Source organism: Gekko japonicus, unplaced genomic scaffold (assembly GCF_001447785.1).
Source record: "Gekko japonicus isolate JY-2015 unplaced genomic scaffold, Gekko_japonicus_V1.1 scaffold1318, whole genome shotgun sequence".
Classification (NCBI taxonomy): Eukaryota; Metazoa; Chordata; class Lepidosauria; order Squamata; family Gekkonidae; genus Gekko; species Gekko japonicus.
In genome coordinates, this window is record NW_015159751.1 from 294,835 (window position 1) to 321,514 (window position 26,680).

Consider the following 26,680-nt stretch of genomic DNA (forward strand, 5'->3'; position numbering starts at 1 on the left):
CAATTTAAAGCTGCATCCCAAAAAGTCTACAGATTTCTGGTTCAGCTAGATGAAAATACTTCAGAATCTGCAGTTTCAGCATATTGGGCTAGACTGGACAGGTAAACTGTTGTGAGACAATACAGTTAAAATGGGAAATTATCTACATGATGTTTATTTTTAAAGAAGAAATGCTGAAGTCTGAGAAAATAATTCAGAAAGCTGGTAGTTAGGATCCTTAGAAGATCACATACGATGCAATTGAATGTGATATTAGTGAAACGTTTGCTTCCTTGGTATTATAAATATCTCCTGTTTCTGTAGTGTATGGGATCATTTAGTTGTTTTGTTCATCGATAATTAGTTACAGAATAGACTTTCAAAGTTATTGCAATCCAGTGAGTTGGAGTTTTTCAGGTCAGTGGATAAAAACATTGCCATGGATCACAATGTCTACTAACTGGCAGTATATATACAGGTAATGGTTACAACTTAATAACTGATGGCTAACAGTGGGGGAAAGTGTGTGCCTAAGCACTGCAGATCAACTCTGTTTTTAACTGTCAGGGAGTGATTCATTAACCACTTATAGTGGTATACGTCTCAGTAAGTTCAGTGTCAGATTCTAGCTGATAATTACCCTGTATTGTGTGATACTGTGTTTCAGCTCAGAAACATAGAACAGAACTGAACTTTAGTGTAAGCAGTTTTCAAAATGAAACCCTACATTTTAAGCCCATAAGTTAGACAAGAATTAACTGACTTTTGATTAATCTATCCAATTCAAATGAATGTATATTTAACCAAAACCTCAATACAGGTGCCTTTTCAAGATAGTGAGGTACGACAATATACAATAAACAAAAACAACCACTCAGAAAGAAAGGTGACCTAATACAGTATTTGAGCCAGCACATCTAAGGCCCCGGTCACACGGAGCATTTGCCGCACTAAAGATATGGATGACAGGCGGATTTTCTGGGCGCGATCATAGTGCAACATCTGGGAAGCGTAGTGCTCCTGTGGCTATCCCGTGGCGTCCTGCCAAAGATGCGGACTAAAAAACTAGTACCTACGAGGTACTGGTTTCTAGACACCACGGGGCAAGGGCGGGCGTCTGATCGCATTTCCGGTGGACTCCCGTGGCATCTGGCGCCCGCCGATGTTCCTTCGCAAACAAGGGAGCCATGTGATTGGCACCTCACCCCCTAACCACGAGACCTCGATGGGACATGTGATCGGGCGGCCGCGCGTTATTTTGCTCCAGGGCAAACAACCACGCTCCCCCCCACTTTTCCTGGCCCATGTGATCGGGACCTAATAATACTTTTCCACACTGTGCTTCAGTTTCAGACAGTAAGTAAATATTTAGTGAAATAAGGAAACACAATTAGCTTTGCAATGTCTAGACAGAAACCTAAGCTCTAATGTTTAGCTCTTAACACCTAGGTCCCGATCACACGCAGAATTAGCTGTGTGATAGGCATGAATGCTGGGCGGATTTTAAGGGTTCGATCACACAGGAACATTTGGCAAGCGCCCCACACCCATCAGCAACCTGTCTTGCTCCGCCGAAGAAACGGAGTTAAAAAATACCGAGGAAAGTCTAGTATCAAATGGGTTGCTACGGGCCACAGATGGACTTTCCCCTGTGTGATCGCTCCAGTGTGCTCTCATGGTGTCGGGATGGTCTGATCAGGCCATCCTAACTCCGTGCCATTGTTTTTTCTCCTTTCTCAGTATGCGCATCATCACATACTACCGTAGGAAGCCCTCAGTGTGGAGATGCAATTCATTGATCCTACGTTTAAGCAAATCGAAAACAAACAGCAACCCCCCCAACTCACCAGTGATCACGCAGTGGTGGGCTATGCCCGCAGCTTCAAAGAACTGTGTGATCACACAACTGAGGGTCAATTTCTTCCGGGGTAAATAGCCTCACTTCCCCCATGCATTATCTCGCGCGTGTGACCGGGACCATAAAATTGCAGGTCTGAATGTTCTGGGAAATATATACATTTGGAATATAAATTCAAGATCAAATGTTTGAATGGCAGTGATCCTATATTTCCATATCAAGATCTTTTTCTATCAGTACTCTCAAATAAGATACCTCTTTAATAAAAAAAAATGCACTCAAATACCAATTAGATAAAACCATTAGATTAAAGGATCCATTCAATTCCTGTAAAAAGATTGATGTATACTTCTTGTAAATTACTGCTCAAGAACAAGAGAATCCTTTGGTCATCCATCCACATCAGACAAAATGGAGAAGATGTATAGTACTGAATGTGGAAAGGATGTCCTTCACATTTCTGTGCACAATTCTAGATAAATACCCATATAACAATATTTGATGCTAGCAAACACCATGTACATTACAGAAAACTCACAATTTAGGCTATGCAAAATTTTTGAGATGTAAAAAGGAACCAAAAGCTTTTATGGACATTTAATGGTTCTATAGGAGCTGCGGTGGCTCAAGTGATTAAGACGCTGAACTGCACGCTGTGGAAGGAAAATTATAGCAAAGTATTAAAATATGAATTACTAAGGAACCCTATAGTGTTGTTTAAATAATGAAAAGAGAAAGATGTACAGCAAAATTGTAGGATGCTGCATAATAAAATGTAAGGATAACGAGGCACCTACTGGAGATGCAATAGCATACGAGCTGGTTGAATAATGTATATATGTGTGTTTAGTCCACTTGAACTCTAGGAGGAGCTGTAATTATATTGTTCAGAGCCTACTGAATTCTTCTCTCATTTTCTTGTTGTGCTTCCATCTCTCTGTGTAAGTTACTCCTTATATCCTGACAGTCTCTCTGCTATTGCAAAGCCCCAGGCAGCAGAAAGGTGGAAGGGAAGTCACTCAGCTGTTTTTTGGGCTTTCTGAAAAACCCATTGAAAGTCCCTTTCAATGGGGTTTGCAGGGAATCATACAAACTGGTTCAGTTTGTAAACAAGCTTCCCGGTTTGTTTACTTTATATTATTGAAGATGTTATGGAGGATTTTATGATAGAGATTGGAAACTTGTTCTTTAATTAGATGTCAGGATAGTTCCATCAAGTAAAAAAAAATTAGCCCCAACTCAGAGACTGAGTTCCTGTGCATGTATTTCCAAAGGAGTACGCACTTCCTACACATTTATTACCTATATACAGTTGAACAATGTGCTTGTATTTTCAATTAAGTAACCAGAACTACTTACAGCATCTTATTGTTCTCATTTTACTTCAGGTCTGTAGCCAGCAAGGGTCTGTAGCCAGCAGGCAGTGCCCCCATCAAATCTTCAAGACCCCCATCCCTGACTTCCCCCACCCCAATCTTCCCCTTTAGGTTGGAATTTTTGCAGGTGTATTGCAGGCAGCTTGCTTAAGCTGCCCTGCCACCGCAACTACTAACCTTCCTTCCTTTTGGATCTTCTCGTTGTCCTCGGGGTGGGGATTAGCCATTGTAGCTTGTAGCCACGTGGCCTCAGCAGAGTTCCTTAATTCCAGAAGGAGGAACTTCTGGAGCCTGTAGCTCAGCTCAGTCCTGTTTGGGGGGCCAACGGGGTGTCTGTGTAATATGAAGCTGCCTTACAGTCTTGTTAATGTGACAATACTGCTGGGGGAGTCGATGTTTGGGGGGTTGCTTTCTATAGTCATTGATAGAACTCAGCTTTCCCTTTTAAAGCTGGCTACCCCCAAAAAATTTAATTGTGTGTTATGAAGCTGCCTTACTCTCTCTTTCTCCCCCCTCGAAAAAATTCCTGGATAGGGGCCTGCTGTACTTATTAAACACACGGAAACCTGTATGTGTACATGGATGGTTTTACCTGGATTGTGGTAAAGGCAGCAAAAATAATTTAACAAACAACAAAGAACTCTAGACAACTTACTTTTTGTAACCACTCCTTCAAGGCGGATAATATTTGGGTGGTCAAACTGTCCCATGATACTAGCTTCTCGTAGGAAATCTCGTCTCTGTCTGTCCACATAGCCCCCTTTCAATGTTTTTATGGCAACAGGAATCTCCCTCTTCCCAGGTGTCTTCAAGCGACCACTGCACACTTCTCCAAATTCACCTTAAGTGGAAAGCAGCAATTATCAGATTGACAGAAATTTATATTTTGGGGGGGAGGTGGTTATTGCATATGTAATTACTGGTATCTAATGTATCAAAACACAGAGAGAGACAGCATCACTTCTGGTCTTAAGACTAGTCTCATCAAAACATGGATTGTGGATAAGCAAAATTCTACACAGTAACGGTGTTTCCTCTAAGCTGAGTTAGTGTGAGCTAGCTCACAGTTTTTTAGCCTCTAGCTTTAGCTCAGGAAGGATGACTCCAGAGCAAACTAATTCATGCAGTAGCCAAATAGCTTGCTCAAATTTTTAATGCCAGTAGCTCACCAAGTAGATTTTTTTTCTCCCAAGACTCCACAGCTTAGAGGGAGCATTGAATATTTCACACCTTGACATGGATGGCCCAGGCTAGTCCAATCTTGTCAGATCTTGGAAGCTAAGCAGGGTCAGCCATGGTTAGTATTTGGATGGGTGACCAACAAAGAAATCAATGGTTGCTATGCAGAGGCAGGCAATGGCAAACTACCTTTGAACATGTCTTGCCTTGAAAACCCTACAGGGATGTCATAAATCCAGTGACTTGACAACACTTTCCACAACCACCACGAATATATTCATTTAAAAATTGATATTCCACACTTTCCCCCTCATTGAAGGACTCAAGGTGTCTTACGAAACACATCTAATTAATAAAAATTAAAAACAACATCAAAACAAGTGTAAACATTTCAGAAAGGTCCATGGTAGAGTCACAGGATACTGATAACTTTCTCAGAAGTCTTCCTAAAAAGCTTTGCCTCATAGAATTTTTGAAGGCTAAAAGAGAAGGTGACCTTCTAACCAGTTCTGAAAAGCCATCCTAGATGTTATTTAACTACAGAGGAAGCCCACAATTACGCTGAGGCAGTTTTCATCAGCCTATGTGGTGGTACCATAGTTGGAATGTGCTGGGAGGAACACAGTTGTCATATGAGTTGACACAGTTGTCTAGGGTTCCCAAGTACTTACCGTGATCCGGTGGGGGAAACATGCTCCCCGGCCAGACCATTCCTCCCTGTAACACACCATGCCATTGCCAGGAAGTGACACTGGGTGACGCCCTGGCAATGGGACTGAAAACTCGATGGTACCATCGAGTTTCCAGCCCCATTGCCAGAGTGTTGCCCAGCGTCACTTCTTGGTGACGGCATGGTGTGGTGCGTCTGTTGTCCCCGCAGGAATGATCCTGCGAGGATGTCTGTGTTCCCTGCTGAATCATGGTAAGTACTTGGGAAGCCTGCAGTTGTCATATGAGTTAGTCCTTCAAGCATATGGGCCCCAGGCCATGCACGGCTTGAAAAGAAAAAACATTCATCTTAAATTGAACACAGAAGTAGGGAGCCAATAAAAGTGTTCCAGGAGAGTTATTATTTCTTCAAATAATCTAGTTCCAGTCAAAGTTATCTGACACATTTTGCACCAACTGCAGGTTATGGGTTCTTTTTAAGGTCATGTTCATTGTTATTTATTTATTAGAACATTTATAACACATTTTCCCTTTTGGTGCAATGATGCTTACAGTAATAGTTTAAAACATCTTCAATTAAAAAAAATAACAAATCCCAACTCTCTCCCTTGAAGCCTCCATTTTGTTGGCTTTTCTCTCTAAGTATGTGACCAAGATCCACTGTCAATCACATGAGGACCAGAAAACAAATTCTGGTTCATCTTTAAGAAAAACAGCAGAACAGACAGACAAAGGACAAGACTGGGCATCATTCTTGTTTGACTTAATCATGCTCACTGGCAATAATAGCTGCCTCAGTGTGAAAACATCCTATCTAGGGTTCCCAAGTACTTACTATGATCCGGCGGGGGAAACATGCTCCCCGGCCAGACCATTCCTCCCTGTAACATATCATGCTGTCGCCAGGAAGTGACGCTGGGCGACGCTCTGGCAATGGGACTGAAAACTCGATGGTACCATTGAGTTTCCAGCCCCATTGCCAGAGCCCAGCATCACTTCCTGGTGACGGCATGGTGCGGCGCATCTCTTGTCGCCGCAGGAATGATCCTGCAAGGATGTCTGTGTCCCCCGCTGAATCACGGTAAGTACTTGGGAAGCCTGATCCTATCCCTTTACTTAGCCATCATGCCATTAAATCAGGATTTATCAATAATTAATCAGGATCACTTCAGTACAAAGGATCCAGCCACCTTAGCACTCGGGCCTAAGAAAGAACTAAAGCCTACGTTAGCGTATTTCCACTAGAAGTGCCACAGAGAAAAATCTAATTAGGGACTATGGAATTTCCCACCACAGATCCCAGTGCAGTGATTGGTAACAAAGATTTATGACCATTGCGTTAAATTGACTACAAAGAGTACCATAAGGATAAAAAGACTAACCACATCACACTTTCATCACCCAATTTAACTTCTGCAGAGACAATTTGTAAATGTAATCTTGCATTTGATGTTGTGGAGTCTTAAGGGTGAATTCACTACAACAAGATGTCATCAGAGGAGACTGGGGTTGATTTTGGACTATTTTCAGATGTCTTTGAAAATTATTATAAATCTGCATAGTAGGAGACGCAATTAGGCCGGGAAAAAGAAAGCTGAATCTGCATATGTAATGAAGCAATCACTGAGTGTTTCACCAAACCTGAAGTTGGATGCATTCAGTCTATGTCCCATGATGAGATGTTGTTTTCACCTTTGCTGAATGCCAAGAGAGTCACGTTCCGTGCAATGTGGTTTGTGCTCAAATTGCAACAGTCTCAAAAGTGTTTAAATGGTTCAGGGAATTATTAGTGTCACAGTAGTACTACTACATTCTAACCAAGCCAATAAAGGGTATGAATTAAAAAAAGGTAGGAATACAATAAAATAAAGCATGCCCTCACCTGGATACCCTAGGCTAACCCTGATCTCATCAAATCTCTGAAGCTAAGCAGTTTGGCCTGGTTAATATTTGGATGGGAGACCACCAAGGAATACTAGGGTCCCTATGCAGAGACAGGCAATGGCAAACTATCTCTGAATGTCTCTTGCCTTGAAAACCCTACAGAGTCACCATAAGTTGGCTATGACTTAGTGGCAAAAAACAAACAAAACCCACAAAAAATCTCCCCAAAACCATGTTCTAAATCTGACAACAATAGTACAAAAAGGCTGACAACAATAGGACAAAAAAGCTTTGCGTGTCAAAGGTCCCAGGTTCAATCCTTGGTGTTACTACTTAAACTGATCAGGTAGGAAGTGACGTGAAAGACTTTTGTGTGAGACCTTGGAAACCCACTGCTCGTCACAGTAGACAATATTTACGTTGATAGTAAGATTCAGCATAAGGCAGTTTCATGTGTTCCCATCCCCACAACATCAACAGGGTGTTTGCAAGTCCTGGGTTAACATCAGATCAGGCTTTCCCTATCTAGAAGTCATGGCTGAGAGACATTACATAGACAAGAGGCAAAAGGGGAGAAAAGACACACTTTCCTCTGCAAGGTACTTATTTTGTTGGAAGGGGTGGAATAGGTATCAGTGCTCCTGCCCTTTACCACCACTCACCTAAGGCAGCAAGTCGTTTGGGAGGATAGTAAGAATCATGATAAGTTTTAAAGCCCTGGACAACGAGCACAGCCCCCCCCCAATATTATTATAACAGGATATAACAGAAGAAAAGGGATTCCTTCTGGATCTTCATGTTGGATATTCTGGTTCCAAGAGGTTTGAATGAAGAAATTGATTGGCTGTGTCTATGATGGACTTGGCTGCTTTTGGATTAAGATGTGCAACCTAGCAGCTCGAAAGCAAGAAATTGCAAGTAGATAAATAGGTACCACTTCCGTGGGAAGGTAACAGCGTTCGTGCGCCTTGGTGTTTAGTCATGCCGGCCACATGACCACGGAAACTTCTTCGGACAGCGCTGGCTCTTCGGCTTTGAAACGGAGATGAGCACCGCAACCCTAGAGTCGGATTCGACTGGCTTTCGAGCAAGGGAACCTTTACCTTTACCTATGCAAGTAGGGTGATGCAATTTTCCTCTCCCAGGTGCTGCTGACTACCTCTGCGTTATTTCCCACCCTTCTTTCTCTCTCCTGTTGCATCACATTTCCCCCACCCCCACATTTCCCATATATTCAGGGGGGTGGACTACTATGGTGCTGATTCTTTTCTAGTTGTACCTGAGCAATTCATTGGAGGTTTGAGCATTGCAGATTGGACCTAAGAAATTAAATATTGTACTGTTAAGGGTTTTTTTAAAGTAGGCTATATTTCCCCCTCTAAAATAATTAGTAGACTTTTAAATTTGCAGTTGTTTGGTTGCATGTTTTATGTGTATTTTAGATCCACAGACAAATGAAATATTTTACATCTTGATGAGTTGCCCACTTACTCCACAGGGGAACATCTCAGTGTGAGTAAGGCAGCTATCCCAGTTCTATTTACTTCAAAATATTTACATTATTATGTTTCTTAACAGATATATAGATAAATATTTTTCCATTTTCCCCCTGCCTTCATTTGTTATGGTCAAGATTTCTTATGATCATTTGTTATGATCAAGATGGGTAGCTCAGTATTAGTCTATCCAGCCAGGGCTATTTTTGGGCAGGAACGCACAGGAATGGAGTTCTGGCTGGCTCCCAAGTTGACCACGCCCAGCAGGAACTCATTAGCATAATAGGCCACACCCAACAGCAGGAACTCATTAGGATTGGCTACATTAGGGGTGTGTGGCCTAACATGCAAAGGAGTTCCTGCAACAAAAAAAGTCCTGGGTTTTTATAACAAACAAGGTAAACAGAATAACAAGCAAAAGGTGGGTGTGGCTGGATAACCACACTTCTGGTAACATGGGGGTGCGGCCTAATGTGGTAATGAGCTGTGCTGTCAGGGGTGTGGCCTAATATGCTAATGAGTTTCTGCTGTTGGTGTGGCCTATTATGCTAATAAGTTCCTGCTGGGCTTTTTCTACAAAAAGAGCCCTGCCAGTAGCTAACAACATTAGTGGTAGACTAACAACATTAGTGGTAGGCTATGAGCTTTTGTGAGTCACTGCGCACTGAAGAAGTATCTGAAGAAGTGAGCAGTGACTCACAAAAGCTCAAACCCTACCATAAATTTTGTTAGTCTTTTAAGGTGCTACTGGACTCATACTCTTTTCATTTGTTCTGAGGGCCAGATCTGATATACTTGTTACTTTGTTGGGCCAGACGATGTGTGGCATAAAATGTAACGCCAGGTGCCGGAGATATAAATTTTATAAATGACACAGGCAAACCGAATTAACAATATTATTTGGACTCCAAAAATACAAACAAAAGCAATTGATTCCTAGGAGTTAAAGCAGGGAACCCTGTAAAGCCCCAATAAATGTATTTAATCATATGCAAGACTAGATTTCCCCCCAAGGGATACCATAAAAGGGGGATATCTTACATTTCAAAATGAATTAGTTACTTTTTGTATATATAGCACTTTTAGGAGATGACTCATCTTCCTTGCTAGTAAATAAGGTAGTTTTTAGCACGCCGTGCCTCAGCAGCCAAGCATGGCTATGATCTGCCTCTCGCTCTTTGTTTCCTCCCTTCCCCCCTTGTACCTCTGAGGATCTCAAGGAGACACACTGGACCCCCCCTCCACCACCCTATCCTCACCAACAACAACTCTGTGGGGTGATCCAGATTGAGCAACTTGCCCTGGGGGACCCAGATGACAAGTTCCTGGCTCAGGAGGAGGAGGGGTCTGAACCTGGCTCTCTCAGATCCCCCCTCAGTTCTCATCCCTCCTGCATTGACCACAGAAGCAGAGGGGCTGAGGGAAAGGCCTGATGGAGAGGCTGTTTCCGAAACCTCCAAGGGTTGCTTTTTGTCCTCCCATGGCCCCTTTTCCTTCATGGGCTGAGAACAGGTGTGGGGGAGAAGGGAGGTCACCTCCCTGACACTCATTCAGCCCCCTGGCTCTGTGGCAGTTCAGCCGTATGTCCACAATGGTGGTGCCCCTTTCCCCCTTTGCTCCTCCACTTGCTTCTGAGGCTGGGACATCTTTCTCCTCAGAGCGGCACATATAAGACAGCACAGTTGCCTCCCAATCTATGTGCCAGCCTTCCTCCTCCTCCCTTCCCTGCTGGCCCTGTCCCTTCATCAGCAAACTGCCACTCTGCACACTCACTCTCACCAACTCCCTCACAGTCACCATTTGATGCAATGGTGGCAGCACCAGCTGCATGGCTCTGGTCCCCCCATGTAGTGGGTTCACCAATCCACAATGAACTGTAGTTGGACAAGGTGGAGAAAAAACACCATGCCCCCTCTTTTTCTGCCTTCACTGCCATTCTCCCCCTTTTCCCACCCCTGAGCAGCATCCTGCCTTCCCTCCCTCAAACCAGTTGCTTGCAGGCCAAATAAGAGCCCTTGATGGGCCAGTTCCACCCCCCAGGCTGTATGTTTGACACCCCTGGTCTAACCCCTTTTAAAGGTATCTATATTTGCGGCCACCACTTTTTGTTTGTCTCAAATCTGTTTCATCAATTTCATCAAGTGCATCCAAGTTCTAGCATTTTGTGAAAGGCAGAAGAATTCTCTCTACTCTATCTGCCCCATGCATAATTTTAAGAAGTTTTATCATGTCCCCCTCCCAGTAATCTTTTTTGTAAACTGAAAACCCCCATTCTCTTTGGCCTTTCCCCATAGGAAAGGAGCTCTAACTCAATCATCCTAGTTGCCCTTTTCTGTACTTTTTCCAGCTCTGCAATATCCTTTTTGAGGTATGGTGACTTGAACACTCTATATACCTAGTGAGACGTAGCTATACAAAATAGCTGAATCGTAAAACGTTAACACAGATCATGAGCAGTAAATGAAACAAAGTACAATTCAGCAAAAGGTACTTAGTATTAAACCAATGTTAAGCTTTTTATTTGATTGCTGCATTTACTCTTATGCTATTATATTTTAGTTTGTTTTATTGCTACAGTGTTAATGATATTTAATGTTGGAATTTTAGATATTAATTACCAAAGTTTACTTTAGTGCATTATTTTATAATATGGAGTTCTCTATTTCTAATAATATATTTTCCCCATCTCAGATGATAATTCAGAAAGTGGGTAGGCCATGGAATTAAGAAGAATATGCCAGCTTCTTGAGGTAAGAAGTGATCCAGATTCAGTTACAACACTTTTGAATAAGGCATTCACAAATTAGCAAGCTTTATGCTCATTATTTTAATATTTATATCAAGAGAACCCATTTGTTATTATACACCTACAAAATCCACAGGATATATGCTAAATACAGTATTTTTGTGTGAAGGTGGTTTTCATTGTACAAATACAGCAGTCTGCAGTGGCAGCTATACTTTATGTAGGCTAAGCAACCAAGTAATCTTTATGCAGTTCCCTAGTTATGCTGATATAACTGGAAAAAGTCTTTCATACACAAATATTCTTTCCAGACCAAAAATAAATAAATAAAATGCCATGGCGTCCCCTCTAGATTGAATTTTTACTGCATTCTAGATCCAAGTCAAATTTCTGGTGTAATCTCTGAGTAAGGATGAATTTATCCTTGGGCACAATCACACATCACTGTTTAGTAAGTAGCAGTAGTAATTGTTGTTGTTGTTATTATTATTATTATTAACAACAACAACAACAACAACAACAATAATAATATATTGTTCTCCCCGCAAGTGGGCTCAGGGAGGCAAATAACAAGGTTTCATAAATACAAACAATTTCATAAATATGTAATTAAATAAAAACCATTAACCTAAAATATAGATCGATTGTTATGTTGTGACCTGGGTCTCCATCAACATCCAGGAACACAGCCAGGCTCTTGACTGTCTGCACCCATGTTAAGGAAGCATGTTAAGGTCAAGCACCAGGAGCTGATACCCCAAACCAGAATCCCCCCCCAGCCAGAGGACTTCCATCTTTAATGGCTTCAGTCTCAGCCAACTCTGCTTAAGCCACCCCACCATGGCCTCCAAACCCTCAGCCATATTACCAGCTGGGTGTCATCAGTGTACTGACGGCAGCCCAGCCCAAAACTCCATGCCAGCTGGGCAAGGGGGCACATATAGATGTTAAATAGCAGTGGGGAGAAGATAACCCCCTGAGGGACCCCGCATATCTTGGGGTGTTGAGAAGATAACCTTACCCAGCACCACCCTATGTCCATGATCATGGAGAAATAAGGCAACCCACTTCAGAGCTGTCCTGAGTACTCCAATGTTGGTGAGGTGGTGAACCAGCAAATCATGATCCCTTGTGTCGAACGCTGCTGTCAAGCCATGGAATCATATAGTTGGAAGGAACATCCAGGATAATCTAGTCCAACCCCCTGCACAATGCAGGAAGTTCACAACTACCTTCCCCCACACTCCCAGTGGCCCCTGCTTCATGCCCAGAAGGGGGGGGGACACCCTCCAGAATCCCTGGCCAAATTGGCTTGGAGAAAATTGCTTCCTGACCCCAAAGTGGTGATCAGCATTTCCCTGGGCATGTACGAAAGGGCCACAAGAACTAAGCACTGATGCAACCTTTCCTGCACTCCCTCTCATGATCTTCCTAAGTTTACAGAATCAGTGCTGTCAGATGGCCATCTAGCCTCTGTTTGAAAACCTCCAAAGAAGGAGAGCCCACCACTTCCCAAGGAAGCCTGTTCCACTGAGGAGCCACTCCAATTGTCAGGAAGTTCTTAATGTTTAGCCGAAAATTCTTCTGATATAATTTCAACCTGTTGGTTCTGGTCCGACCTTCTGGGAGAGCAGAAAACAACTCCACACCATCCTCTGTATGATAGGCCTTCAAGTACTTGGAGATGGTTACCATATCACCTCTCAGTTGTCTCCTCTCCAGGCTAAACATACCCAGCTCCTTCAACCTTTCCTCATAGGACTTGGTCTCCAGACCCCTCACCATCTTCGTTGCCCTCCTCTGGACATGTTCCAACTTGTTTATATCCTTCTTAAATTGTGGTGCCCCAAACTGAACACAATACTCTAGGTGAGGTCTAACCAGAGCAGAGTAACGCAATACTATCACTTCACGTGATCAGGAAACTACTTCTTTTTTTTCTTTTTAAACAAAATTTTTTATTCAGGATATAAACATACATATTAAACAGAAACTACTTCTGTTGATACAGCCCAAAATCACATTTGCCTTTTTAGCTACCGCATCACACTGCTGACTCATGTTCAGTGTATGATCTGCTAAGAACCCTAGATTCTTTTCACACATACTACTGCCAAGACAAGTCTCCCCCATCCTATAATTATGTATTTGATTTTTCCTACCTAAATGCAGAACTTTACATTTATCCCCGTTGAAAATCATTTTATTTGTTTTAGCTCAGTTTTTTAGCCTGTCAAGGTCATCCTGTATCCTGACTCTGTCTTTTACTGCATTTGCTACCCCTCCCAATTTAGTATCATCTGCAAATTTAATAAGCCTTTCCTCTGTTCCTTCATTCAAATCATTTATAAAGAAGTTGAACAAAACATGTCTCAGGACAGATTCCCGAGGCACTCCACTTGTCACTCCTCTTCAAGAAGATGAGGAATCATTAGCAAGCATACTTTGGGTGTGATCTGTCGTCCAGTTACAGATCCACCTAACAGTACTAGGATACAAACCACATTTTACCAACTTGTCAACAAGAATAGTATGTGAAATCTTATCAAAAGCCATACTGAAATCAAGATAAATTATGTCTACAGTATTCCCCTGATCCAGCAAGGGAGTAACTTTCTCAAAAAGAGAGATAAAGTCAGTCTGACATGACTTGTTCTTGAGAAACCCATGCTGGCTCTTAGTGATCACAGCCATCCCGCTTATGGACGGACTGTTTGATTATTTGTTCTAAATTTTTTCCAGGCATAGACGTCAAGCTGACAGGTTAGTAATTACCCAGATCAGCATCCAACCCAGCTACCTATGGAGATTGTCCATAAAGACAACCAGCACAGTCTCTGTCCCATGGCCAGGGCAGGTCAGACTGGAAGGGGTCTAGAGTTCATATGTTCTCCAGGAAACTCTGAAGTTGCTTAGCTGCCACTCTCTCCACTACCTTACTCAGAAGTGCCACTGTATCTAAATGTTTTTAGGACTTAGAAATAATTTTGAAGATAAATTGGTAATGCTAGTTATAATGAACTAGATCTGCTAGTGTTGTGGGCCAGGCTGCTTTAGAAGAAGAAGAAGCGATTGGATTTATACCCTGCCCTTCAGTACCCAAGGGAGTCTCAGAGCGGCTTACAAATCCCTTTCCCTTCCCCTCCCCACAACAGACACCCTGTGAGGTAGGTGGGGCTCCTGCTGCAGAAGAAGAAGAAGAGGAAGAAGAGATATGCTGGCTCTTAGTGATCACAGCCATCCTGCTCCTGGACTGACTGTTTGATTATTTGTTCTAAAAATTTTCCAGGCATAGACGTCAAGCTGACAGATCAGTAATTACCCAGATCAGCATCCAACCCACCTCAATCCAGCTGCCTATGGAGATCGTCCATAAAGACAACCAGCACAGTCTCTGTCCCATGGCCAGGGCAGGTCAGGCTGGAAGGGGTCTAGAGTTCATATGTTCTCCAGGAAACTCTGAAGTTGCTTAGCTGCCACTCTCTCCACTACCTTACTCAGAAGTGCCACTGTATCTAAATGTTTTTAGGACTTAGAAATAATTTTGAAGATAAATTGGTAATGCTAGTTATAATGAACTAGATCTGCTAGTGTTGTGGGCCAGCCTGCTGCAGAAGAAGAAGAAGAGGAAGAAGAGATTGGATTTATACCCTGCCCTTCACTACCCAAGGGAGTCTCAGAGCGGCTTACAAACTCCTTTCCCTTCCCCTCCCCACAACAGACACCTTGTGAGGTAGGTAGGGCTGAGAGAGCTCTGAAAGAAACTGCTCTTTTTCAAGAACAGCTGTGTCAGAACTATGGCTTGCCCAAGGTCACCCAGCCATGTGCATGTGGAGGAGTGGGGAATCAAACCTGGTTCTCCCAGATTAGAGTCCCCGCACTTAACCACTACACCAAACTGGCTCTGGGGGCGATGAGCTGAGGATCGCTGATAACATCCCCGTCAGCACCACTGAGGCTCAACCAGCTGATGCTGTCAATGACCCTGAGATGGCAGAGGCAGGTCCTAGTGCCCCGGTTGCTGAGGACAGTATGTACTCCAGCCCCCTGAGCACTGAGAACACAGAACAAGTGTCATAAATTCTCGCTCCGCTGAAGCTGACTATTCCTCAGATGAGGAAAAAGCATGGAGCAACCCAGCCTTCTCTCGAGTCAACCCAGAAGAAGAACCTTTACCAGCACCTGAGGGAGAAAAGGCCCCAGCATCTGCACAGGAAGGGCAGCAAGGCGAAGAGACTGAGGTGCAGTCAGAGGGAGAGTCTGGTCCAGAACCTGGCCCAGCACCCCCAGTTGGAGACACCTTGAGGCCAGAATCCCCACCTAGCTCACCTGAGTGTGTAAGAGAGAAGGAGGAGTGTCAGACTTCAGCTGTTGCAAAGGCAACATGAGGAGTTGTCAGTCTTTGCAGATTGCCTCCCAGGATCCGGCCATAAGCAACCACGCTCACCTGCCTCGGTGCGGATGCAACCATTCTCGGACCTTGTCCTGGCTGCCAGCCTCTGCTCCTTGCTCCTGAAAACTCTGACTGATTTCCCAGCATTCTGACCCTCAGCTCTGTTTTTCAGCTTGCTTTTGGACTGTGTATCCAGCTTTCAGTGAAGTGTATTCAAAGCAACTGGCCAAACCCAGCACAAGAGGCAACCTGGAGAGGTGGCACCTCAACAACCCAAGACCTTGGAGAGTCTTCACAGGCTGCCTCGCCTCCCCTTTCCCCAGAGCCAGGGGAATACAGGAGGAGGTGGGCATGCTTGGAGCTCCTTGAGAGGAGGTGGAGCATGTGCCTCACTCCTCAGTGTCTGCCAAATCAAGAGGAACACCTGGGGTTGAGCCAAATGGATGGCTCTCTTGCAAGCAATGAGACCCAGCTGTGAGCCACAGATAAAGGACGGGCTTCAGATGGGGTAGGTGTGGGAGCAACTTGTCACCTTTCTGGAGACATGCAACCACACCACCAAAACCTGTTCCTGTCTGCAACTCCTGAACCTTTGGTTTCAACCCTGGACCTGCTTGACTATGCCTCTTTGACCTGCTCAGACTCTGCTTCTTGGACCCTTGGCTGGCTTTCCTTGTGTATGACTCTTGGACTGAACTCTTGACTTTGCACTTCTGGCTAGTGACTCTGTCTCGTCCCCTTGGTCTCAGCTGAGTCTGCTCTGACCCATGACAGCTAGTGCCAGAATATTAAATTCTGATATTATTCCCTAATGAAAATCTTTCTTGTTTACAGCAAAAATAAAGCAAGTAAATAATATCCACAAATCAATACCCCTCACACAAAGTACAACCAATTACACATAAAGACTTCACGTAATATGAATGCATGGATATGTGGAACCATAAAAAGGGCAAAAGAAGATATTTATTCTGGGATTGGGGAATGCAATTCTGGGATTTTTTATGTACATTTTCTAATCTCAGAATCAAATTATCAGTTTCCAAGTCCTCTTCTATTAGTGTAGCCAGACTGTAGCTGGCAACCCCCAGGAGCAATTATGGGGCAGGGACTGGCCAGTTCAGATTTTTCACATTGGAAAATGCATAGATAATAATAAATGTTTTTGCAAATCCTAGAGCATCCATGATGTCATTTCCAGTTTTCATTAGAAGTGATGTTGGTGGCCTGGCACAGTGTTGGAATGCACCCTGATTTTCCCCATTTCCTTCTACCTGTGCTTCAGGCACTGGCAGTCAACATAAAGAGTTATTGGGAGGTAATAAATAATGGCATTATAATAATGGCATTATTAGAAAGAAAAAGGGCTGCAGTATAATATAATGATTCAGGAGGGCATCTGTATAAAGGCGATAGGATTGTAGTCTATTCTACTGTTTATTATAAGTATTACCTTGCTCTTATTGCATTCTTTTGCTTCTGTAATTCCATTTTTGCATTGTTTATGATATATCATATTTGGTACCTGTTTTGCATAGTTTTCTAATTTTGTAATTCTGTTCATATTGAATTGTTCGTTGGATGTCTCATGCTATCTGATTGCATTATTTTATATTGTATAATCCATTGTGAGTTTCAGCAGCAAAGATGGACTGAAAATAAAGTAAGTAAACAAACAGAGAAACAAGGGTACCAAACAGTACTTCAAAGCATGATTATTTTTACCTGCCCCAATAACTCTCTCAATACGAATCCGTGAAGGATCGATCTCCTTTGCAAACTCATGGACAGCGAGTGATGGGTCTTCATATGTGTCTGGATCAATATATGTTTTGGTTCCTGGAAATCGCACTGCAAAAGCAGAAGGATAGTACCAATGATCTAGTTTACATGCACACACACATTATAAAAACACTTAGAGTAGCAATCTAGAGATGGGTCTATGAGAAATTTAATGTTTAAGAAATACTGCCACTGTAGTCATAATATGAACTCCCTGACAAGATTCTGCTACTCTGAATGCAATAACTAAGAAGTCCAAGTAATGTCAATGGGATAATCTCCCAAGAAGGGATGGACGGACAGACAGACAGATGGATGACAGAGAGATATAGATCGTGTAAGGCCCCCTATGTGCCTATACAAAGGGGAGCAACTGGCAGAAAACCATCTTTCACCCCCCAACACCCTCTGTGTTGTAGTAGTAGCCATGTCTGACCTAGAAGCAGGCCAGAGTGTGGCCTAGAAATGTACACTAAACAAAGATGGAGCAGAGCCAAACAAAATGGTTAATGGCAGCAAAGAACAAGTCTGAACTTGCTATCTTGGGGATGTGGCTTTAGGGCATCTGCTAAACTAAGTTTTCCCTGCACCCATCTTGATTTGGAATACATTTCTAGGCCACACTCTGACCTGCTTCTAGGTCAGACATGGCTAGTACTCATACACAGAGGGTGTTGGGGTATGTGTGAAAGGTGATAAGGGGTGTTTTCTGCCAGTTGATCCCCATTTGTATAGGCACATAGGGGCCCTTACACTATCTATCTATCTATCTATCTATCTATCTATCTATCTATCTATCTATCTATCTATCCATCCATCCATCCCAGTTGCTCCCCTTTGCATATACACATAAGGGGTCTTACAGTGCCCCCCCCCATGTAATGGAGGAAATGTGACAACAGCACATAACTTTGTTACATACTTGCCAATTTGATGGACTCCCAGGAAAGGATTGACTGGGGAGTGAGGAAAAGGAGAGGGAGAAGGAAGAGGTTGATGGAGGGATCACCAGGCAAAAAAACAATAATTTGTTTTTGTGTGTAAGGCCCAATCAGAAATTAATCCCTTCAGCAAATTGTTTCAAAGGGCAGGTGCATTAGCATGACCCCAAGTCCCATTTTTTCTATAACTAGGCAGCCACAGCTCTGTTGCTGTGTGTCTGTCCTGGGCGCCTACTAACAGGTCACCCCCAAATTTGTTCGGGTTCCTTTCCATCTTCACAGCCGCTTCTTTGTGGACTTCTGCACATCTGGAATGATAATTATAACCCCAACAGCCTCCTATTATTTCTGCTTATCTCTGTATTTCCAGTACTTGTGTGCATGTTTTAAAGTGTGTTTTATTTCTATATTTGTGCATTTTATTAGGATTTCTTCTTTTACTAAAAACAGCCATTTTGCTTAAGCCACTGCCTGGTTCATTTCTGAAAGTTTCTCTAAGGGAAAGACCCCAGTAAAACATAGGTGGACAATCTCGCTCTTTACCTCCCTCCAAGCTTTCCTGACTCCTTGCTAATCCCCCTAATAAACAGGAGACAGCCTTTTTAGACTAATATAGCATTTGAAGAAACTGTAGATAGCTAGCTAGCTAGCTAGATAGATAGAGATATCTCATTGCTGACAACAGCAATATTTGTATCAAACAGTTAGTATAGTTAAGGCTGTAGCACATTTATGAGGAAGTAAGTTCCATTGAACTCTATGAAACTTATTTCTGAGTAAACATTCATAGGACTGGACTACAAATAAGTGAAAACATGAGACAGAATTATTCTCCTGTCTCCTCACATTTGTTTTTTATGGGAAGGAACAGCACTATGTAAATGTTAGCAATGAGACAGAAATTGCAAGTAAAATGATAAGCATTAATTTTTACCAAACAAGCATGATATAGTTCCCAGAGGCAGAAGCTGGAAAGTTCAGAGAAAATCACATAATGAGGAGCAGGTGGAAATTCACAAACACATCTTCAGTGCTGATGAAATGCATTTATCTTGAAGCGCAAAGCAAGGTCTTTTTCCTCAGGCAAGCTCTCTGGAAATAATGCAGGTTTTAAAAATAACCAAAGTTCTTTGATAAACTTTGGAGGCTCTGATATGCATATCTCTGTGTTAGTAGGAATCACCTAAATCATTTCAGTATTGGGGATATATTACGCACACAGTGGAGATTATGGATGCTCCCTCAACACTGAACAATTAGCCCTGGAGCTCTGTGTTCCCACTGAAAGGGGTTTTGAATCAGTTTTTAAAAAAATTCTTGCTCTCTCTGATCATGCAAATCCTATGGGTCTGTTCGTACAAACCAAAAATGAAGCAAAATATGTAACATAAATTGGCTAGTCTTTATTTGGATGTGAAACATCACGGATAGCTTTGCTTACAATGTCCATTCTGCAAATGAGCTCTTCGTTTTTCTTCAGACTTCATTTTTGCCTTTATATACCACTGGCACCTTCAAGGAAAAAAGAACAGTATTTTACTTCTTCAAATGACTTTTGAATTAATTTTAATTCTTCTCATTGACTCCGGCAGCTAAAGGAACTGCAAAAAAATGAAGTACATGGAAAATTAAAATTGATCTGGTAGACTTCAGATTTAATAAATACATCTATAGTAGCACATTAAAGTCTACACTATGTGCATAGCCCAGGCTAGCCCAATCTTGTCAGATCTCAGAAGCTAAGCAGGGTTGGCCCTTGCAAGTATTTGGATGGGAGACCTCCAAGGAATACCAGGGTCATGACGCAGAGGGAGAAAGTGGCATGCCACCTCTGAACTTCCCTGCCTTGAAATTCCTATGGGATCGCCATATGTCAGCTGCGACTTGGTGGCACTTTTCACCACCACATTTTCTCTATGTTCACAAAAAAGCTGATGGCCTTGAGTCTGTCACACTCTAAGATTTTACACACAGATGTCCATGAAAGAGAACTCAAGGTGGGGTTAGGCTTCAGTCTGAAATACTGCAGAGAGAGGCTAAACCTGTCCTTCAGCCATAAAACTCAGGCCTTCAGGGAATAACTAACCCCATCCCAAGTATTCTTGGTGCCAGCTCCATCTATAAAGTGCTTGTATTTATTGGGGAACAGCACGAGGATTTTGTATTGGGAGTTTTGCACTGAAAGCTTGTGTCTCAGGTGAATGGGCTCTTTTCTGTTTGTGATAACAGAACACAGGTAGGGTGCCACTATTGGTTCCATTGTGAAACTTACAAGTAGGTTGTGCTCACACACACAATTAGTCGCACCATAGGCACGAATGCTGGGCGGATTTTAAGGGCGCGATCAGACACGAACGTCTGGGAAGTGCCCTGCACCCATCGGAAACCCATTTTGCTCCGCCACAGAAGTGGAGTAAAAAGACACCATGGAAGTCCGGTAGCAAATGGGTTGTTGTGATGGGCCATGGACGGACTTTCCCCCATCTGATCGCCCCAGCATGCTCTCATAGCATCGGGATGGTCTGATCAGGCCATATCGGAAACCCATTTTGCTCCACCACAGAAGTGGAGTAAAAAGACACCAGGGAAGTCCAGTAGCAAATGGGTTGTGACGGGCCATGGACAGACTTTCCCCCATCTGATCGCTCCAGCATGCTCTCATAGCATCGGGATGGTCTGATCAGGCCATCCCAACTCTGTGCTGTTGTCCCCCCCCCACTTCTCAGTATGTGCATCATGACACACTCCACAGGGAGCCTGCAGTGCAAAGATGTGATTCATCGATTCCCTGTTTCAGCGAATCGGAAACAAACAGCAACACCCCCCCGACTCACCCGCGGTTGCATCTGATCACGCAGTGGTGGGCTGCCCCACAGCTTCAAAGGGCTGTGTGATCGCGCAACTGCAGGTCAAATTCCTCAGGAGGAAATAGCCTCGCTTCCCCCCCCGGTTTATCTTGCGTGTCTGACTGCACCTGTAGCCCCATAAGTACCGTGATTTTTTACAGTTTGGGGCAGTTTTTACAGTTTGGGGGTAGGGGACACTAAAGCCGCTTCTCCCTGCATGCTGTGGTTGCAAATTGAAAGAGCCAGTGTGAATCAGAGAGGCTCGAAAGTCCCACTGCATGTTGGTTCTCTATGTTGGTCCCCAACAAAGATGAAAATGTTGTAATGTGTAGATAGGCCCTAAAATAATGGATACAATTCACTTCTGTGGGTAAAAGTGCTTCACTTGGGGACAGTGTTGCAGTGGGGGCAAAACCTGAGAATAATGCTAGTACTTCTGCTACTGACAGGGAACCCAATATATATTTTTGCCACTTCTGTCTGTACAATGACTATGGGCAGCATGGGCATACCTTCTAGTTTTTATGTGCTTCAGTAATATTTGTGTGGTACAAACACCATGTTAGGCCAGGATCCAAAGAACCATGGAATTCATTTGGTGTTCCTTGTGATTTGTCTTCCTCCAGTAGTAATGCTCCTTGTCAAGCTATTTTTAAAAATCAGAGTTTAAGAGCAGTTTGTGGCATGGTATGAACCTAGAAAGCTCTTTTGGGTGGCAACCCAATAAACATTTTTTGGGGGCATGGCACCAAAAATCTGGAAATCCCTCTCTAGTGAGATTCATCTGCCTGCCTCTATTGTCCTCTTCTGCCAGTGGGTGAAGATTTTTTTGTTTTGTTTTGGCATTCCCCCACTAACTGTTATTGGCCCTTTCCCCAGGTTGTATTGCTATGTGTGTTTGTGGGTTATATATTTTATTGACTTGTTTAAACATTTTACATACATTTATATTTAAATGTCCTGATGCTTCAGTGTTGAAATGTTTTAATGTTTTGATGTTTGCTGCCCTGGGGAGCCTATTTGGGTGGAAAAGTGAGATAGAAATGTTTTAAATAAAAAGAACATGGCGACATCTAAGATCAGTGCAGGGAGATGAAGGGGTCCTGTCCTTCCCCCTCCCATGCCATTTCCTAGAGCTTAAATGGCAACTATTTCAGTTCTTGGAAACACTGGAAGGGGATAGACAGCAGGATTAGAGGAATGAAAGGGAATAAAACTGATGGCAGCTTCAGCTAAAACAAAGTTGTCTTAATCTGCACAGCCAATCAGATCTCCAGTGGCCAGTCCCATGTGGCCCCATATGGCCCCACCAACTTCTAAAATACTTGGTAGGCACCAGGAAAGGTGCTGGCAGGCACCATGGTGCTTACAGGCAATATGTTGGTAACCCCTGCTTGAAACTGTGACTGAGTTTTTACAAGAATTAGAACTTTAAATTCAGGAAATTCTTTATGGAATACACAGCTCACTGAACTGTTTTACAGAGGCCTGGGGGAAGAAGGGAAGAAGAATTAGCAGCCATGTGTCTTAAATTAAGATGGGAGGCAAAGGAGGTTATTGTGGAGAAGATGGGTAGGATGCTGGTGATTGGTGAACAGCATGTTGCCACCATCACCCTCAAATCTGCTGCCTGAGGTAATCACCTTAATTGTTCTCATTATCAAGCTGGCCCTGGTTCTGCCCCTAGGTCTGTCCAAGGCATTGCTGATTCATTGATAGAAGTTGAAAAGCTTACAAACATTGTTGCTGAGAGTTTTGTTCCTCTAGTAGCTGGAATGTCCATGAATGCTGTATAAAGTCTCGGAAGCTGTCACTGCAGGACTTCAACACTGTAAATCCCATAGCAAATGATAGAAATCTTCTATTGATTACCCTAGATATAAACTTTTAATTCTCTGGAATTTACACTACAACCACCATCATTGTATTCTTTTGTGATTGTACAACCTTACATTTTACTATCTGAAACTTGAGGGAAAAATGCTTTCTGTTCACTCAGCTACATTGGCAGGTGCTTATCTACTCATGTCTCTTCCGTATTAATAGAATCATCAGCAGCCTTGTGATTCAAGAGTACATCAAATTGATAATACTAAATACTGAGTCAGAACACATCTGTAGAATACCAGTTAATTCTTGCACTTTGAAATTTGACTTATAATCAATTGATTGTTTGACCTATAATCAATTGATTGTTTTGAATAATCTTTCCTGACAAAAAAAAAGTTTAGAAAGAAACAGTTTAGAAATAGTTTAGAAAGGCTTATTTTAGTGTTTGACTTCAGAAAGTGAATTCATATGTTTATTATGATTATGTAACTGAAAAATCTAGTCAATTTAATATGGGTATGTGAAACAGTAGAGCTAGTTTGCAAATACATCTAATGAACTGGGAAGGAATCCAGAAATACTTTGGTCTTTCTCCATCTTATTTCATCATTGAATTCCTCGAATTCAAGTAATACTATAGAATGTCACTTCCTTGCTGCATATGCTCCTTTCTTTTCAAAGGTCTGCAACTCTGATGGTTGCATCTATCCTACCTGTCTGATCTAAAGTCGAAAAGCCTGGGAATGGGTGGGGGGAGCAGGGGAAGGTGAAAGAAAGTGAAGAAACACCTGGTTGTGGTGTGGGAAAAAATGGAAAATGGGGGAAGGAGAAGGTGAAGAAAAGCCTGGGGAACAGTGAATGTGTGGGAAATGGAGGGGGAGAATGGAGAAAAGGCTGGACAGAGAGAGAGAAAAAGAAAGTGGAGAATGGGCTAGGGGGAGAGAAGGCAGACCAGTGTAAGAGCACTGGAGTTCCCTCCTCCATCAATCTTGCCAGTCCTCCACTTGCATCTCTTTTAAAATCGTGGTGGATTGTAAAATTCCTTGAGCTTAGGAAAAGCCGGGTGGGCAGAAGAAAGAAACACATAAACATGGATTATTTTGTGCAGCACAATTGCATTGTTAATTACCTTCCAGTGATGAGGAAGAACAGAGTGAGAATGACCAGGAGAGTGAATCCACCCACAGCAGCAGTGGCAATGACCAGGATCTGCCCCTGTTCCGCAGCTATATCTGAGGCTGGAACAAAAACACACAGAAGTAAATGTTTGAACAACCATTTCATGTAGAAGAAATGATATGATTTTACCAGCCACATGCAAAGGGCTGCCGGCACAGGACTGGGAAATTCCAGGAGATTTGGGGATGGATCCTGGGGAAGGGGAGAGACCTCAGCAGCCTCTAATGCCATAGAGTCCACCCTCCATAGCAGCAATTTGTCATCTGGAAATCAGTCGTGATTCTGGGAGACCTCCAGGCCTCACCTGGTGGTAGGTAGCCCTACAAATGCATCAGGTATTAGCAATGTAACTTGCTATGATTTGACTGGCATTTTGCTTCTGGAGAGAAATAATGGTGATATCAAGGGCTAGAGAACATTTCTGGAGCTTGTTTTGTAGTTTGTCCCTGAAAGAAATGTAGAAATAATTAACTGCATTCTTTTTTAGAACTTTGATAGCATTGTAGTACAATTTTTATTCTCATAATTTATGAGGTTGGTTGCACTGAGAGCAAGAGAGTCAATGTACTTCTTGGCTTGTATGTCAATAAAGGTACTGAAACTGAAGCTGTCCTTCCTGGCTGAGAAGAGATTGTATCTGGAATGTTTCCAGAACTTCACTAGAGTTTTAGGAGGAGGTTGTGGAGTCAATTCTTTAGAAATTCTTCACCCCCCCCTTTAACAAATTTCCCAATATGTACTAAGCATTACACATGCACAGTTTATAGGGAGAAGCTTGACCATGATACTTAATATGACATCCTAAGGGGCATAAGACGTCTATCCAGTGAAACCAAATACCTGTGAAAAGTGGGTTTGCAAGCATGCTGGATATGACTGAGGGATCATCAACTTGCACAAGATACTGTTTGTTGTAATGGACAAGCAGTATGGGATAGTGGTTAGAGTTTTGAACTAAGTTCTGGGAGACCCAGGTTGGAATCCTCACTCTGCCATGGAAGCTTGCTGGGTGACCTTAGGCCAGTCACATACTCTCTACCTAGCCTACCTTTGAGAGTTGTTGTGAAGATAATATAGAGGAGGAGAGAATGATGTAAGCCATTTTGGGTCCCTACTGAGGATGAAGGAGGATTATAAATGAAGCAAATAAATAGTCAAAATGATTACAAAGCCATAGAAGAGTAAGCATTCGAACACTTCAGCACACTCTCATTCATTTGCAAAGATCTCATGATCTTTGCAAGATCAAAGTATAACTTTAGAAACAAGAATACAGATTGAGCTTTGAAGAGCTGTAAAAGCTACTAAAAGCAGCATTAATTTATGTCCAATTAGCAATAAAAACTATGATTTGTCTGGCATTGGTTTCTTAGTGTGTGATGACAATAAGTGGCAACAGGGCATTTCATGCCCATCAAAAACTGTTCACAAGGAACTCGAGCAGGTAGAGTGGCTGTACAATCAGTGAGGGATGGGAGCCTTTTGTTTCAGTCTCAACGCCCAACTATTAAATTGCTAGTCATAATGAAGTAATGAAGTTTACACTTAGCATCATGCTCTGCTCCTTTCTGTCCCAGTTGCTTGGAAGACCACAATATAACAAAATATGATATATAACAAGAAATTATACATAAAATAATATTCCCAGGAATACAAATATTGTTCAATTACTCTGCATATTCTGCCCAAATATTGAACAGAACCTCCAGTCGCTGCTTCGGAGACTAATAAAGCAAAGAATATTTAACAGCAATAAAAAAGAACATTGCAAACCATTGAATGCACTGCAGCTGAGAAGCTACGGCCCTCTCTAACTTAAGGTTAAAACACATCTATTTTTTCCATGTAAACATGTTTTCTATTGCATGTACATGTGGCAGTAGAACCTTGCAGATCTTTGTGTATGACAGTATACAGAAGGATATGTTCTTTTCCCTGCAGCAGTCAACAATCTTTTGGCTTTGGTTCCTGCTCCAGAATGCACGATAAGGGCAGTGTTAACTGTTAAACACCTTATAGGCAATGTTTAGCTGCTTGTCTGGGGCCAAGCAGGCAGTCTTTCAGAACAGTAGGGGTGGATAGTTCAAAAGCAAACCAGGAGCCAGATCAGAGTCAGAAGATTTATATAACCAAGCAGAATCCTCATCCGTCATTGTTCCAGATTTTATATAAAATGCATGTGCAGTGTCCCACAGATTTCAGTTCATATGCAGTCCCCCCTTCTACATTACAGATTTGCTTGTGCACACAGATGAACACTGTAAAAAGAAAATCTTGATGTATTTGTATGTAAAAAAGGTAAAGGTAAAGGTTCCCTTGCTCGAAAGCCAGTCGAATCCGACTCTAGGGTTGCGGTGCTCATCTCCGTTTCAAAGCCGAAGAGCCAGCGCTGTCCGAAGACATTTCTGTGGTCATGTGGCCGGCATGACTAAACACCAAGGCGCACGGAACGCTGTTACCTTCCCACCAAAGCGGTACTTATTTATCTACTTGCAATTTCTTGCTTTCGAACTGCTAGGTTG

At 42.7% G+C, this 26,680-nt stretch overlaps 1 protein-coding gene across 1 annotated transcript in view; it reads right to left on the minus strand.

The window, feature by feature from the left end:
- Window positions 1–26,680, minus strand: part of EPHA6 (EPH receptor A6) — a 352,339-nt gene that overhangs the window by 156,684 nt on the left and 168,975 nt on the right. Inside the window, exons 6-9 of the mRNA XM_015405688.1 lie at window positions 24,109–24,217; window positions 19,745–19,815; window positions 17,306–17,431; window positions 3,869–4,054 (exon numbers count right to left, since the gene is read on the minus strand). Coding sequence (XP_015261174.1) covers window positions 3,869–4,054; window positions 17,306–17,431; window positions 19,745–19,815; window positions 24,109–24,217 — 492 coding nt within the window. The remainder of the gene's footprint in view (window positions 1–3,868; window positions 4,055–17,305; window positions 17,432–19,744; window positions 19,816–24,108; window positions 24,218–26,680) is intronic.